General features: G+C 48.3%; 1 protein-coding gene across 1 annotated transcript; it reads right to left on the reverse strand.

Moving 5' to 3' along the window:
• Positions 1–1,441: 1,441 nt before the first annotated feature.
• On the reverse strand, positions 1,442–12,619 carry PIPOX (pipecolic acid and sarcosine oxidase). The gene is made up of 8 exons (XM_045836967.1): positions 12,430–12,619; positions 11,035–11,183; positions 4,711–4,924; positions 4,249–4,431; positions 3,586–3,741; positions 3,046–3,204; positions 2,400–2,475; positions 1,442–2,121 (listed from the first exon to the last, which is right to left on the reverse strand). The coding sequence occupies exons 1-8, from the start codon at positions 12,541–12,543 to the stop codon at positions 1,991–1,993; spliced, it is 1,182 nt and encodes a 393-aa protein (XP_045692923.1). The 5' UTR covers positions 12,544–12,619; the 3' UTR covers positions 1,442–1,990.
• Positions 12,620–13,211: the final 592 nt, after the last annotated feature.

Below are 13,211 nucleotides of genomic sequence, written 5' to 3' on the forward strand. Positions count from 1 at the left end.
AGAGATGTCCACCAGTTTTGTTCACAGTGGCACCCACAGAGCCTCGCACAGGGCCTGCCACACAGCGGAAGCTCAGTAAATATTTGTGTACAGAATGGATAAGTGAATGAACAATCTCAATCACCACACACTCCTGTAGAGCTGGTTGATATTATTTCCTTTTTTTATTGTGGTAAACTATACATAACATAAAATGCACCATTTTAGCCATTTTAAGTGGCATTTAAGTTTAGTGGCATTAAGTACATTCACTTAAGTCATGTTTGTGTTGGTGACGTGTTGAACAATGACACTGTGAGCCTCATCACCGTCCACCTCCAGGGCTTGTCTATCTTCCCAAACGGAAACCCTGTGTCCATGAAGCGCTGGTCCTTCCCTCCCACAGCCCCCGGAAACAACCATACTACTTCCTGTTTCTATGAATACAATGTGCATCCTTTTCGTGTCTGGCTGACTTCACTTAGCATCACGTCTTCAAAGTTCATCCATGTTGTAGTATTCTGCCCATTTTACAGACACAGTGATTATGTTTATTCCCACTTTACAGAGAACGAGGTTCAAGAGACCATCTGAGAGTACCTGAAAAGCAGTCTTGTAGGATTGATGGGATTGGCTGGCTTTTATAATTCCCTGGAGAAATCAGTGCTAATCCATGAGCCTAGGCCTGTATGGCAGTTGAAGAGTAATTTCCTCTGTGTTGTATTCCCTTTGGGAATATTTTCCCTCTCATTCCCATTTCCCACTCTTCCAAGCTCAGTAACTCCTAACATTTGCACTACCGCCATCACCACCCTCCGCACCCCCACCCCGTGCCAGTTTTCTCCTCCCCAGGGTACTTTACCTCCTTTCTCTTGGGTCAGACTGGCCTGGTCTGGAGATTATCCCGCTTGGGTACATTAAGCCTTGCTTGAGTCCCTGTTTAAACCCCTCACCCCTCCTCCCACCCTGGGGTAGTTATGAGCCTGCTCCCTTTCAAAGCAATTAGTGCAAGGAGACCAGCCGACTTGGTGCTAATGCCGTTTCATTAAGTGGGAGCAATCCTAATGATAATAAAATGGCACATTTAACATTCAAACACTGAACAGGGTTTCTAAGCGAGTGTGCCTCTCTCTTTCTTTCTGGTATAACAGCTCCATCTTCATAAGGACCTGACAATACACCTTAATGAGAGACTGGGGAGCTGAGCATCTTTACAGAACCAGAGAGAGGATGAGAACCAGACAAAGAATCCAGAGCAAAGGGTGCAGTGTACCAAGGGGATAAAGCCCCCAGGGACTCCTGGGGCAATGGGTTCTGTGGTGCTGATTTAGATGGTTCAAGTCTGTAAAAAATCAGGTCACATGGAAAATAAAGCCCACCACAGACTTTAATGCAATGCTGTTATTTATTTATTTGTTTTTTCAACACATTTTTTAAATCTTATTTATTTATTTTTAGAAAGATGGGAAGGGAGGGAGAGAAACATCAATCAGGGGACTGAACCCACAACTCAGGCATGTGCCCAGACCAGGAATTGAACCAGCAACCTTTCACTTTATGGGATAATACCCAACCAACTGAGCCACAAGGGTCAGAACTATTTCACACATGTTTTTTTCAACAAACATTTATGGTGCATGATGAACCAGATTTTATTGGAGTTTGTAGTGGAGGGTGGCTCTAGTTTTAAGAAAGGAACTTCAAGAGCAGCAGTCACCTACGAATCATCTTATTTACCCTCCCCCGAGCAGCTTTAATCAAATCTATTTCAAATTCATCAGCTGTCCCAGTAAAGAGAATTTTAACAACTGCTTTGGTCTCCTGTGCCAGTCCTTATGCCCCCTCCTCATACGGACATCCATCTGAAAAGTCACTGGGGAGCTGGACAGGGAAGCAAGGCAGATTAAATCATCTGGTGTTTACAGGGGACTCGAGAGCAGGAGCAAGGGGTGGCCTCTCACAGCCACTTCCTCCATCTGAGAAGGCGATAAGGGAGGCTGCTGGCCAGGGGTTAAAGGTGAGCTTTGCCAGGGCCAGAGAAGCGGCTGATTCGAAAAGGTGTCAAGTCATAGGATGGTGTTAATTTCATGCTTAATTCGTACAGGATCTTGCCCACAACAGGGGATAGCTTGAATCCATGCCCTAGAGAGAGAAGAGCAAGTTGTCCAGCATCCTCCAGAGAGGAAGCCCCCTCCACAGCCCCCAGACAGAGATAATTCTCTTGGTCACATCCCGAAGTCAGAAGTTGCTTCCCACTATGAGTTACCTGTTCTTCTGGGAGTGCCCTGCCCAACCCCTGACACACTCAGGGTCTGGGCAATGGGCCCTATCTGGCCGGCAAAGAGCATGGGAAACCCCATCTTGCCTGACACCGAGGTAGGTCGACTTTAAAGCACCCATCTCCCTCTCCTCGGACTCACCAGAGAATCCAGCCCCAATGACAATGTTGTCATACTTTGGGTGTCGATCAAGAATGAAGTGCCCGTCAGGGGTGTTCTAGAAAGAAACAATCACACCTGTGTCCTTTGAAGTTAGAGGAAGGAGAAAGAACTGCAGGCTCAGAAGGGAGGGGACCAGGCTGGATTTCTTTCCAGAAAGAATGGAAATGCAGCACAGGAATGTTCTCTGCGCGGCAGTGCCCCCCTTGGGTATGTCAGTCTTTCTCATTTGTCCATCTGCCTCTCTTCTCGCACAGAGCTATGAACACAGTAGGTGCTCAGTTAATGCGCTTAAACTAACTTAGCCAAGATGCCTCAGGCTCTGGTGACATCTGCCTCTTCTCTTTGTCCCTAAGGCCTGCTCAACTAGAATATCTTGCCAAAAAATCTTTTAGAGCCCTTCTGGGAAACATAGCGAAGGACTGCCAGGCATAAGCCTAGTTTCCTAATGAAAAGGCATATGAATAACCCCCAACAGGCCCTCTCTGGTGGAGGTGAACCGACCCACAGCAATGAACTTATTTGTTTCAAGTCACACACTAGGTCAGGAGTCAAGTAGAGCCGAGCCCCAGCAGCACCAGGTCGATCAGTCTCCTCCCCTCTGCCCCAGGGCTGCCTGCACCCTTACCGTGTACATGCAGCGCTCCACGATGGCAGGCTTGGGCTCTAGGTCGGGTAAGTGATCTCTGACAAAGCGGCTCAGGATCTGGATGTCCCGGGCATCTGAGAATGCTGCGGGGCAGTCCCGCTCCTCGGGATCTGCATTGTTGCCGTGGTGATAGCTGACCTGGCTCCCAATCAGAGCAGTGTGAGCTGCCAGGGCCAGCATTCCTGCACACCCACCCAGCCCAGGGGACAGGCTTATACACACAATGCCCCCATCCATCATTCCAGCCTTTCCAGTCCTGACAGATGCTGCTTGTTGCCAGGCAAGGTTGCTTAGTTGTTCATTCCCTAGTTGTTCATTTGCTAACCCTGTGTTTGCACAGGAAGGGCTCCCTTTGCTGGGCCTCAGGACAGTTGGGTGTCTTGTATTGCAAATAGTAAATAGTGAAGTAGACTCCTGATGCTGCCCACCGGGATCCAAGGGAGTCCGCCCAGGGAAGTAAGAGCAGCTGCCCCAATTTTGTGTGTACCCCTACTAGCTTTCTCTCTGCCTTTCACTCACCTTCATCAGCCCTGGGTACTCCATTGAGGGCGTCCCATAGATGTGGTGGGGAGCCAGGCTGTTGAGGCCCAGGTCCAGGAAGCATGGAAAAGCCCGAGACACACCATAGCTTCCAGGAACCTTCTCTCGCCAGTAACACACATTGATCCGCAGGGTCTTGAAGCAAGGAGAAGTGGGAGATGAATGGGGAAAGCCTTGGGACTCTAAAGACAATGAGAACAGTTTTTTCTGTGGTCTTATAGCCCTTCAGTATAAGCCCAATGCCCCACTTAATTCCTCTGTCCTTTCTTCATCCAATTCTCATGTCAGTTGCGTGTTACATTATATTGTGATGCACAAAAATCTCTGGATCTCTTCCTCCAGTTGTTAGTCTTCTCCCATAACTGCACCCGGTTTTCTCTTCTTTCTCTCCAATAAAGACAAGGTATATATAATACCTTATATTTATTCAGTGCTTAGATTGGCCAGACCATCCCCAAGGGTGTTATCATTTAATTTAATTCTCCAAAAGTCCTATCCCCCATTTTACAGGTTATAAAACTGAGGCTCAGTGATATAAACAAATTTGCCCAAAGTTATCCACTAGCAAGTGGCAGAACCAGGACTTGAACTCAAGTTAATCTGGCTCTAAAGCACCAACTCTCAGGCTTCCAGCTCCCCTACCTGGAGAGGCAGCTCAATTCCCAGGAGAGAGAGGACCCGGTTGGTCCAAGGACCTGCTGTGATGACCAAGTTCTTGGCTTGGTAGGTGCTGGAGGTGGTTTTCACCGTGATCTGTAGCCCTGGTTTTATCTCCATCACCTTCTCTCCATCACACACTTTGCCTCCTAGTCGTCGAATTGCATCCTGAAAGGGCAGGATCAGGGAAAGACTGCGTATGTGGTTCACCCTGTGGACAGAGTCCCTCACTTAGGGCAGAAAAGAGAGTGCAGATTCTAGGCCTCCTTCCCCATACTGACAAGGCCTAGCAGAGTATATAAAACTGCCCTGCCCAAAGGTCAAGACTAAAGCCAGCCTGAGAAAGGCTCTCACCCAGTGTGGGGGGGGTGGGGGGAGGGCAAACTTGACTGGGACCCAGGATGCCCAGATCAGGGGCTGCATTGCCCTAATTCTGCATAACATCACCTGGAGCACTCTGAGGGCCTTGGACGCATGGAGAATTCCACCAAACTTGTCCAAGAGCCCCACTTCTCCCCTGGCCAACCGAATATTGGGGAAACGTTGCTTCAGTTCTTCAGATGAAAGACGCTGGTGTTTCACCCCCCACCTAGACAAAGTAGCCTGGATTGTCTTTAAATCTTGACTCTCCTTGATTCCCAGAAGCAGTAGTCCAGTCTGCCTGTTACACATACACACAAAAAAAAGACACATGGGTGAAGACACATGGGTGAGAGAGAATGGCTCAGAGCCATTCTCTCTCACTCTCCGGCAAGGGTCCCAGGGCCAGGCATCAAGGACAGTCCCAGCCTCACATTTAAAAAACAGGCAAATTTATCTTGATTCTGTCACAAGAGTCCCAGTATTATTGAGCTGGATTCCAGCCCATTCCCAAGTCTGCCTTTGCCTCTCACTACTTATAGGTTTGCTTATCCCTCCATCCTCCCTCTCAGGATCCTCCTGTCCTTGAGGGCAGAGACCCTAAGTCCTCTTTATTTCCACACCTTGAGAGGGGTAGGTGTTCATTGAGTTTGATGTGATTTCTTCCTCTTTCCCCCACCCCCTGATCCCATTCACTATTTTCGTCTATTCATTACCTTTTCCCCCGCCCCTGCCGTTTCTTTCTTCTGTCCCTTTTCTTGTCATGTAATGTTCTGTGTGTCTGCCTGTCTTTCTATTCCTCCTCAGAAGCTGCCCATTTCATGGAAAGGGTCCTCCATGGGCAGTTCTGGCTCTAGGTCCCGTCCTGGCATCCCCTCCGGGACCTTGCTCTGGTCACTCACTTCCCAGGCCCCAGGTTTCTCCTCTATGACAATGACTGTTGGACTATTGGTGGTTCCACGCCAGGAAGGTACTGTCTCCAACCCAGGGGCATGTGGAAATAGGATGGGTCATTTTTTTTTTTAGCTGTCACAGTGCCTGGGGGTTGCCACTCATATTTAGTGGGCAGCGACCAGGGATGCTAAACCTGCTGTGCTAGGAAGATCCCACCCAAATGCCAAGAGCATCTTCATGCAGAAACACCAGTAGATGTTTTCTAGGGCTCCACCAATTAATTTAGTGATTCTATGATTTTGTTTCTCCCCATATATCCCTCTCTGCTTCTTACTCACTAACGGAGTTGAAAGCTGCTTCTCTTTAATGCTTTCTGTCTCTCTGTCACAAGAGACCAGAGATCTCTCTTTGTGGAAACTGGTCTAAACAATGGAGGGGGGGTCACTTTGGGCCTGGGAACCATTCCTGTTATCCCCCTCAGTTTCAGCAGCCGTAGTGACCAGCATCAGCCTGGTACATACTCCAGGTACTGCATATAAAGCTCGTAATAGCCTATAATGGAGTCTCATGGATATTACATGCTTCCAAATCCCACATTATCTGGTTGGGGGGATTAAAGAGAAGACTGGGAGGGGTTAGGGACACAGCGGGCCCCAGGGCTGGTGTCAGTACACAGAGCCGCGCAGCGTGCCCAATTCATTTGCCATGGTGCCCGCCTACCCAGCATTCACCACTGGTGGGAAAGCAATGAAGAGGCACCTCTCTGCCTCTTCAGAGCTCAGCAGAAGGATGCTGGAGAAATCCCCACTAGCCAGTGGGCAGACTTTTTCCTGTGGCCCCAAAAAAGAACTTCATATTTGTTCTCGGGTAATAAAAAATTGCCTAGGAACCTTCTTGGTCAACAGAATAATTAAGAACTCACCCAGGTGTATTTCTTGAGCCCTTTTACCCAGTGGAGTTGTAACTGGGTAGAATTCTGGGGAAGACCTGGCTTAACCCTCACTTCAGCAGTCAGATCCCTGGCCTGGAAATAGAGCAGCATAGCCTAACCCTGCCTGCAATACACCAGCCTTGGTCTCTCACATGCTCTGAGATTTACTGCCTTTCCCTTTCTCCCTCCTCTCCTTCCTCCTTTCCTTTCTTCCTTCCCATCTTCTCTCCTTCCTTCCTCCCTTCCTTAAAATAAGAATCCCTCTTACAAGAATGTACTATACAGGGAAAATGAACTGATGCCAAGACAATGGGCCAATCTGTTGAATTATGAAATGCTGAGTGACGTTCTCATTCCCAAGCCGTCCTGTGGTGGCTGAAGCGGGAGCTCCCCATCCCGAGGAATAATCAGCGAGCTGACGCTGCCCGTGAATGTAATTGTGCTGATCATAATCATTTTGCTCCAGCTCTCTGCCCCTGTGGCATTTATTTCTTAGCCCAGATATTGATCTAACAGTGGGAAATTTTCCATCTGAATTTGTGATGCTGGACCCTCCCCTAGTCCAAAGATGCGTTTGGGAAATTCTCATTTTCCGTGGATCACAGCTGAGCTATTTGGCCTGAGGGAAACCGTGCATTGCTGGAGAAATGCCTAGGATTGGTGAGAGATTTTTGACCATTATGAGCAAATCAGAAATAAATGTAAAACACTGCCTGGAAATGCAAAGGCCTGTCATTATGGGAGATAGGTGAGAGGCTCCTGTGGGAAATGCTTGGAGAATTGGAAATCAGTCAATCAAAACCGGGATCGGAGAATGGGTCTTTGCCCCCAGTATGAAGATAGATGATTTCCATGGGCAGATTGAAAATCATTTAAGTGCTTATTTTCTTAATGGCTTTTCCTAGATCCCAATAAACAGACTGCTCATTCTGCGTCAATTTCTCACCCCCCGTGCTCTGGGCCGCCTTCCTCTCCTCTTTTTCTGCTCAGACCTAAGCTGCAAAATTTAGGAAGGCATCAGAGGAAAAAGAAATGCTCAGGAAATGACTGGCCAGGGCTGGCCTAGAAAGAAGGCACCTTGAAGTGAGACTGGGTGGTCAGGAAATCCTGAAAGGGTGCAGCTCCCACCTCCCCGAATGTCCTCGGCTGAATGCAAAGCATTTGGTGTGAACTGTGCCTTCCTCCCAACCCTAGCTGGATCCGGCACGAAGAAGCGGTAATCAAAGATTCTTCCCAAGGGTCCTGTTGACTCTGTGGCCCCACTAAATCCACGGACGTGATGTAAGGAGTTGCTGATTAGGGATTTCCAACAGTTACTACAGCAGAACAGGAGGCAGGATGGAGTGGGGAGGAATTGGGAGGGGCAGACATCTCTCCCTGCATCTGCCATCCCCTATCCCAGGCTCCAGCTTTTCCCTGTCTGGGTTAAAAGTGCCAGGCACGCCAGCTCTCAGAGTCACCTTGAGGAAGGGATTGGGGGACGGACTCGGTAATGGCTGCTGTCTTTGTTGGTTTTGGAGGAGCTCCTGGGGTTTCATCTTCCGTGCAGTGGGCCGAGGTGGAATTGGTTAACAAAGACTGCTCCAGGGAGGGGATGTGGCTGACAAGCCAGACACTTCCCCGACACAGGAAGCAGCAGCTGCGGAGGGGGCCACCAGGTTCTGCCAGCAGCTGTACTGCCTACGGCTGTGATCTTGTCTGATATTGTCAGCTAAGCAGGGGCAGCCCAGGTCAGGAGCTAGATAGTAGGACTCAAAGGGAAAAGGCAGGGCAGGAAAGAGAGGGGACACGGAGCTGGGATTTGCTGTTTCTATTAACGTGCTGGCTGTACGCATCACAAAAGACTCAGACCTTGTGATCTGACACATGTGTCACTGTCTGTTCCCAGAATATATGCAAATATCCTGAGCTCACCCATGTTTAGTATGCCACTGTCACAGGAAGCGGCAGAAGAGAATAGAAAGAATTGGGCAACCACCTTACCTATCAGCTCCTGACAGTGTTATTTTTTAAAAATCATCATCAAAAAGCATTAAGTAAATACATTCATGTCTATGAGTCAGGTTATGATATTGTGCTAGTTATTCCAGAAGAACCTAGGAGAATAAGAACCACAAGGATGACGGATCATTTAGAAAATCAAAATGAAGAATAAAAGCTAAAGGAATCGGGATGGGAAGTGTCTATTCTGTGTCCCTACTAAGTAAAGGAACCACATAAATTAGTGTGCCTAAGTGAATTAGGTTAGCCATAGGAAAGACTTTAATAATAATAATAATAATAATAATGATAAAACACCTCACACTCTATAGGACTTCTAAGGTTTTTCAAAGCACATTCACTTCACTTTGCCTTTTTTCATAATTGAGGCTGTGAGACATCAGAATGGTCTTTTAAGAAGGGCTGTGATATGTCCTTGTCTTTAAATGTACATTAGCAGTCTTCTGATCTGGGATGATTTAGCAATGGACTTGTCTGGAGACAGGGGGTAGACAAAGTAACCACTATGTGGTATCTTCTAAACCAGGGAGCCAGCAAACTAGGACCCAGGGACAAAATCAGGTCTGACACTTGTCCTTGCCTGTTGCGCAAGCCAAGATGCTTTTTGTATTTCAAAAAGGTTGATAAAAAGCAAAAGAAGAATATTTCATGACATGAAAATTATATGACATCTCTGTGTCCACAAATAAGGTTTCACTGGAACACGGCCACGTGCATTTGTTTACGTGTTGTCCATGGCTGCTTTCACATTGCAGCAGTAGAGCTAAACGACTGGCAAAACTGAATACTTGCAAAAGAGGCCATACGGCTTGCAAAACCTAAAATACTTACTACGTGGCCATTTATAGAACAAGTTTGCCAAGCCCTGCTCTAGACTGTAGGAATTCTGTGATTTGCACTGATAGGTTAAGGCCCTGACTACTCAGTAGCAACCCTCTAATGATGTTTTGGGGAGAATTCGATGACTTTATACGTATCAAGTACACTGAGAACAGCCTTACTTTCTTGCTATGAGCACTAAATATGTGATGATGATGATGATGATTTGTCCAAGCCCTTTACATACTTATCCTCACAATAGCCTCATGAAATAGATATTATCACTCCTACTTCACAGATTAAAAAACTGAGTCTCAAAGACATTAAACAATAATGACCAAACCACATAGCTAATGTGTCAGAGTTTATTCTTAAGCCAGGCCTGCCTGCTTCCAAAGTCCTGCTCTCCTGGCAAAGAAGATTATAATCTCCTATCCAAGGGTGCCTTTCCCTCTCTCCCTCTCCAGCAGACTTTCCTCTTGATGTTCTTGGTTGCTGCATCCTGTCTGACTCCTCCTGCTCTTCCCCCTCCCTTGCTCAGTTGAGGTAGGATGTTGCTGACCCAGAGCAGGTGGAAGGAATTGCCATGTATTGAAAGGTGCTAGGCACTGTGCCAAGTATTTCATAAGAGTCTTGTTTAATCCTCATTAAACACTGTGAGAAAAAAACGAGACACAGAGAGGTACAGGAAATTTTCCAAGGTCACACAGCTGGTAAGAGGTAGAGCACAAAGGCAAATTCGCACTAGAACCATCTTCCCTATGAAAGTTTCTACACTCTTCTCACATCTCTTTTTGTTGCCCCCTGTCTGCTAGGAAGAAGGGTGCCCTCCAAGGCCTCAGCAGTTCCTTTAGCTCAAGACACTCAGCAGTATTCACAGATGGCTGACAGAGAGGGGTCCCTTTGCCAGGCCACCCCTCAGCAAGACACGCTTCTTTATTTGGGTGCTGGGTGCATTAGCTGCCTCTGGAATAAATCTGTAATTAGCTGCCCTAGCTGTATTTGCATAATGGATTTCACTTTGTTCTTAAGTTAATGGTGTTTTTGCAACAGAACAGTAACCTCTTGGTTCCTGGCCATTAAAATAACTGCCACCCTGTAGGGTAGAGCTGGGGTTTTGTAGAAAGTTCAGTTAAGAGCCACAGAGAAGGTGGGAGGGGAGGTGGGGTGAGTGGTTAAGGTTCTCTTCATGTCACAGGCTGTTTGCTTTCTTCCTCTGCAGTGTTTGATAGGCCAGTGAGGAGGGGCCTTACGGGTCAGAGAAAGCCCTGGGGGCAAGAGGGAAAGAGCTGCAGGCTCACTGCCTGGCAAGCAATGGGGTCTGAGGAGCACCCCTATTTCCTTCCTGTGGGAGGAGGTATTCAGAGAAAATGAAATGGATTTATAGGGGTCGCTCTGGGAGTTGGGAGATGCACTCAGCATAAAAAGTTATGATACTGGTAGGAATATAAAGAATCAAGACAACAGGCTCCTTTCCTATAACAATCCCTGCCCTGAAAGAACTTCAGATGGTTTCAAAGAGACACAGATATAACCTCTGCTGGCCTTGGACACACGGTCTGAGCCCAGTCCTGGAACTCAGAGCCTGGCAGGAGCCAGCTGGGCCTGAGGGGTGGCCATGACAGCGAGTAGAATGCTTCCATGTATCTGCCCTTCCCTAGGCCCTGTGTCCCTCCACGTAGTTCACGTGTTTACAGCACTGCCCCCTCACAGACTAGAATCATCTCCAGGCCCTGAGATTTAAGGAATTCCTCCCCCACCACAACCTGTATAATTGGGTTCCGGTTTCTTGCTCCAGCTGGGCCCACATCTGGTAGCACTCATCCATCATCTGGGTGTAAAAGTCTTCAGGGTACGCCCTTCGGATTATCCGGCTCTGCCCATGGGAGCTTCCTCGGGAGTGTGGTAGAAAGAACTGGAAGTGGAGAGCCAAAGAGACAGCTGAGGCCGTTACCCCCGCACTGCCCGCCCGCCTTGAGGAGCCAGCTCATCCAGTCAGCCGGGAGCTGCCGACCAGGAACACTTACTTACTCCAAACCTTTGCTTCCACTCTCCCTTTACGGCCAAGTTCCGGAGCTGGCTATCAGAACAGAAGCTCTTCAGGAGCATGAACCCCGCATCCTTTTTTGCTAACATTTGCATCCCAGAGTCCCTCTGTTGGTTTGTCTTCAGCCATCCCACTGCCACCCCATCCCACTTGCACTCATAGAGAAGCAAAACGAGAGAGACTCTTTGAGAGCATTCTAGCCTAGCCCCTCATTTTACGGACAAGGAAACTGATGCTGACTGTTTTCCTGTGGCTTCAACTCTCTCGGGACAAGGAAACCACTTGGGATTTAGCAAAAGATGTAGAGTTGGCTGCAAGGTTAAACCAAGAATCCCTCAGGCTTTGAGAAAACTGATAAAGAAATCAAAAAGTGTTCTAACCCAGACAGCGCATTACCAGGAAGAGTAAACCAAAGCCTGGAGAGCTTTAGGCAGAATGGGAGGGTAGAACTCTTTGGAAGGTGGGCTGGGTGGACATGTCCTGGGAAGGACCCTGTAGACACACAGGCCCACCCACCTGTGCGTGGTCACTGTAGACAGCCCTGCAGGGGGTCACCTATTCTATAAAGAAAAATAAGACTGAAGTTTTATTTCCTGTGTATCAAACAAGCAGGCTGCTATTATCTGGAGGTGGCAGAAAAAAAAAAACAGAGGCCTCTGCTGGGTTCCAGGGTGAGAGGCCAGGAATGTGCAAGGAAGAATCCTACCTCTGAAGCAAATTATCTTTGCTTTATGGTTACCCAGAGCAGAACTGATTATTTTTCTGGGTTGGATCAACCATTTTGACACAGAAGGAAGAGAATGGGTGGCAAGAAGGAAGAGAACAGGCCTGGAACACTTCTTGGTCAAGGGCACGAACCGGGGGTGGAAGGGGGCAGTAAAAGGAGGAAATGCACCTAGAAACCCAATGTAGGTCTTAGGGAGGGTGGAACGTTCTTTACATTACCATGAAACACACCAGGCAGCCAAGCTACACATTGCACAGAATTTGTGATGATCTGGCCCTAGCCTGGCCCCATAGCCTGGCCCCATCGCCTGCTAGCTCTGGAAACCTCTCTCTAGGGGAGGAGACATGGACAATCCCTAAGGTCAGGAGTGTAGAGGGGACAGAGTACCTGCTCCAGCAGAAGAACCCGCTTCTCATGTTTGGCCAGGTGGTATGCAGTGAAGCAGCCCTGGACACCTGCCCCAATCACAATGGCATCCCAGAGATCTTTCTGAGCGGCCATGATGCCCACTTAGCCCTACAGCCACAGCGCCCACACACAAAGGAGAAAGCGAGCGAAGCGGGGCTCTGGGCCTGTAGAGGAGGAGTAGGGCAAAGTGCAGCCTGGCCAGCTTTCCCACAGTCCCCTGGGGCCATGTCCTTCTCCCTTCCCCCAAAGGGCACAGGGTGTAGCCTGGACTTCCCTGCACAGCAGAGCTGAGCAGTCCAATTTTGTGAGGTTTAGCCCAGCTCAGCTGCCAGCCTCACCCTTGCATCCCTCTAGCTTTCTATTCTTGGTTCAATTATTGTCATGCAAATGGGTCCTTTCCTTTGCCATCGTCCTGTCTCATTATGATCTTTGTCTCTGGGACCTCAGCCCTGGAATTTCAATGTCTCCTAGACCAAGCTGGGCACCAGGAATGCTGCCTCGCCTGCTGGCTCTCCTCCCTTCAGCTTGATTTGCTTTGGAGATCCTAGAGGGTCCAAGTTAAAAACTTGGCATTATGCCCAGGGTAAGGTCCACCTCCCTGGTGGGTGGTGAGATCAGGGGGTAGACGCAGGGGTCAATTGAGAGGGCAGTCTCGTGATTATGAAATTATTCTCAGCATGTTTCACCCTCATTTTTAGAAAGGAGGAAAAGAAATGATCCTGAACAAATGGAAAGGACAGAGTGAGAGGAGGAGCCTTCTC

Source organism: Phyllostomus hastatus, unplaced genomic scaffold (assembly GCF_019186645.2).
Source record: "Phyllostomus hastatus isolate PE091 unplaced genomic scaffold, TTU_PhHast_1.1 phas_contig_210, whole genome shotgun sequence".
Lineage (NCBI taxonomy): Eukaryota > Metazoa > Chordata > Mammalia > Chiroptera > Phyllostomidae > Phyllostomus > Phyllostomus hastatus.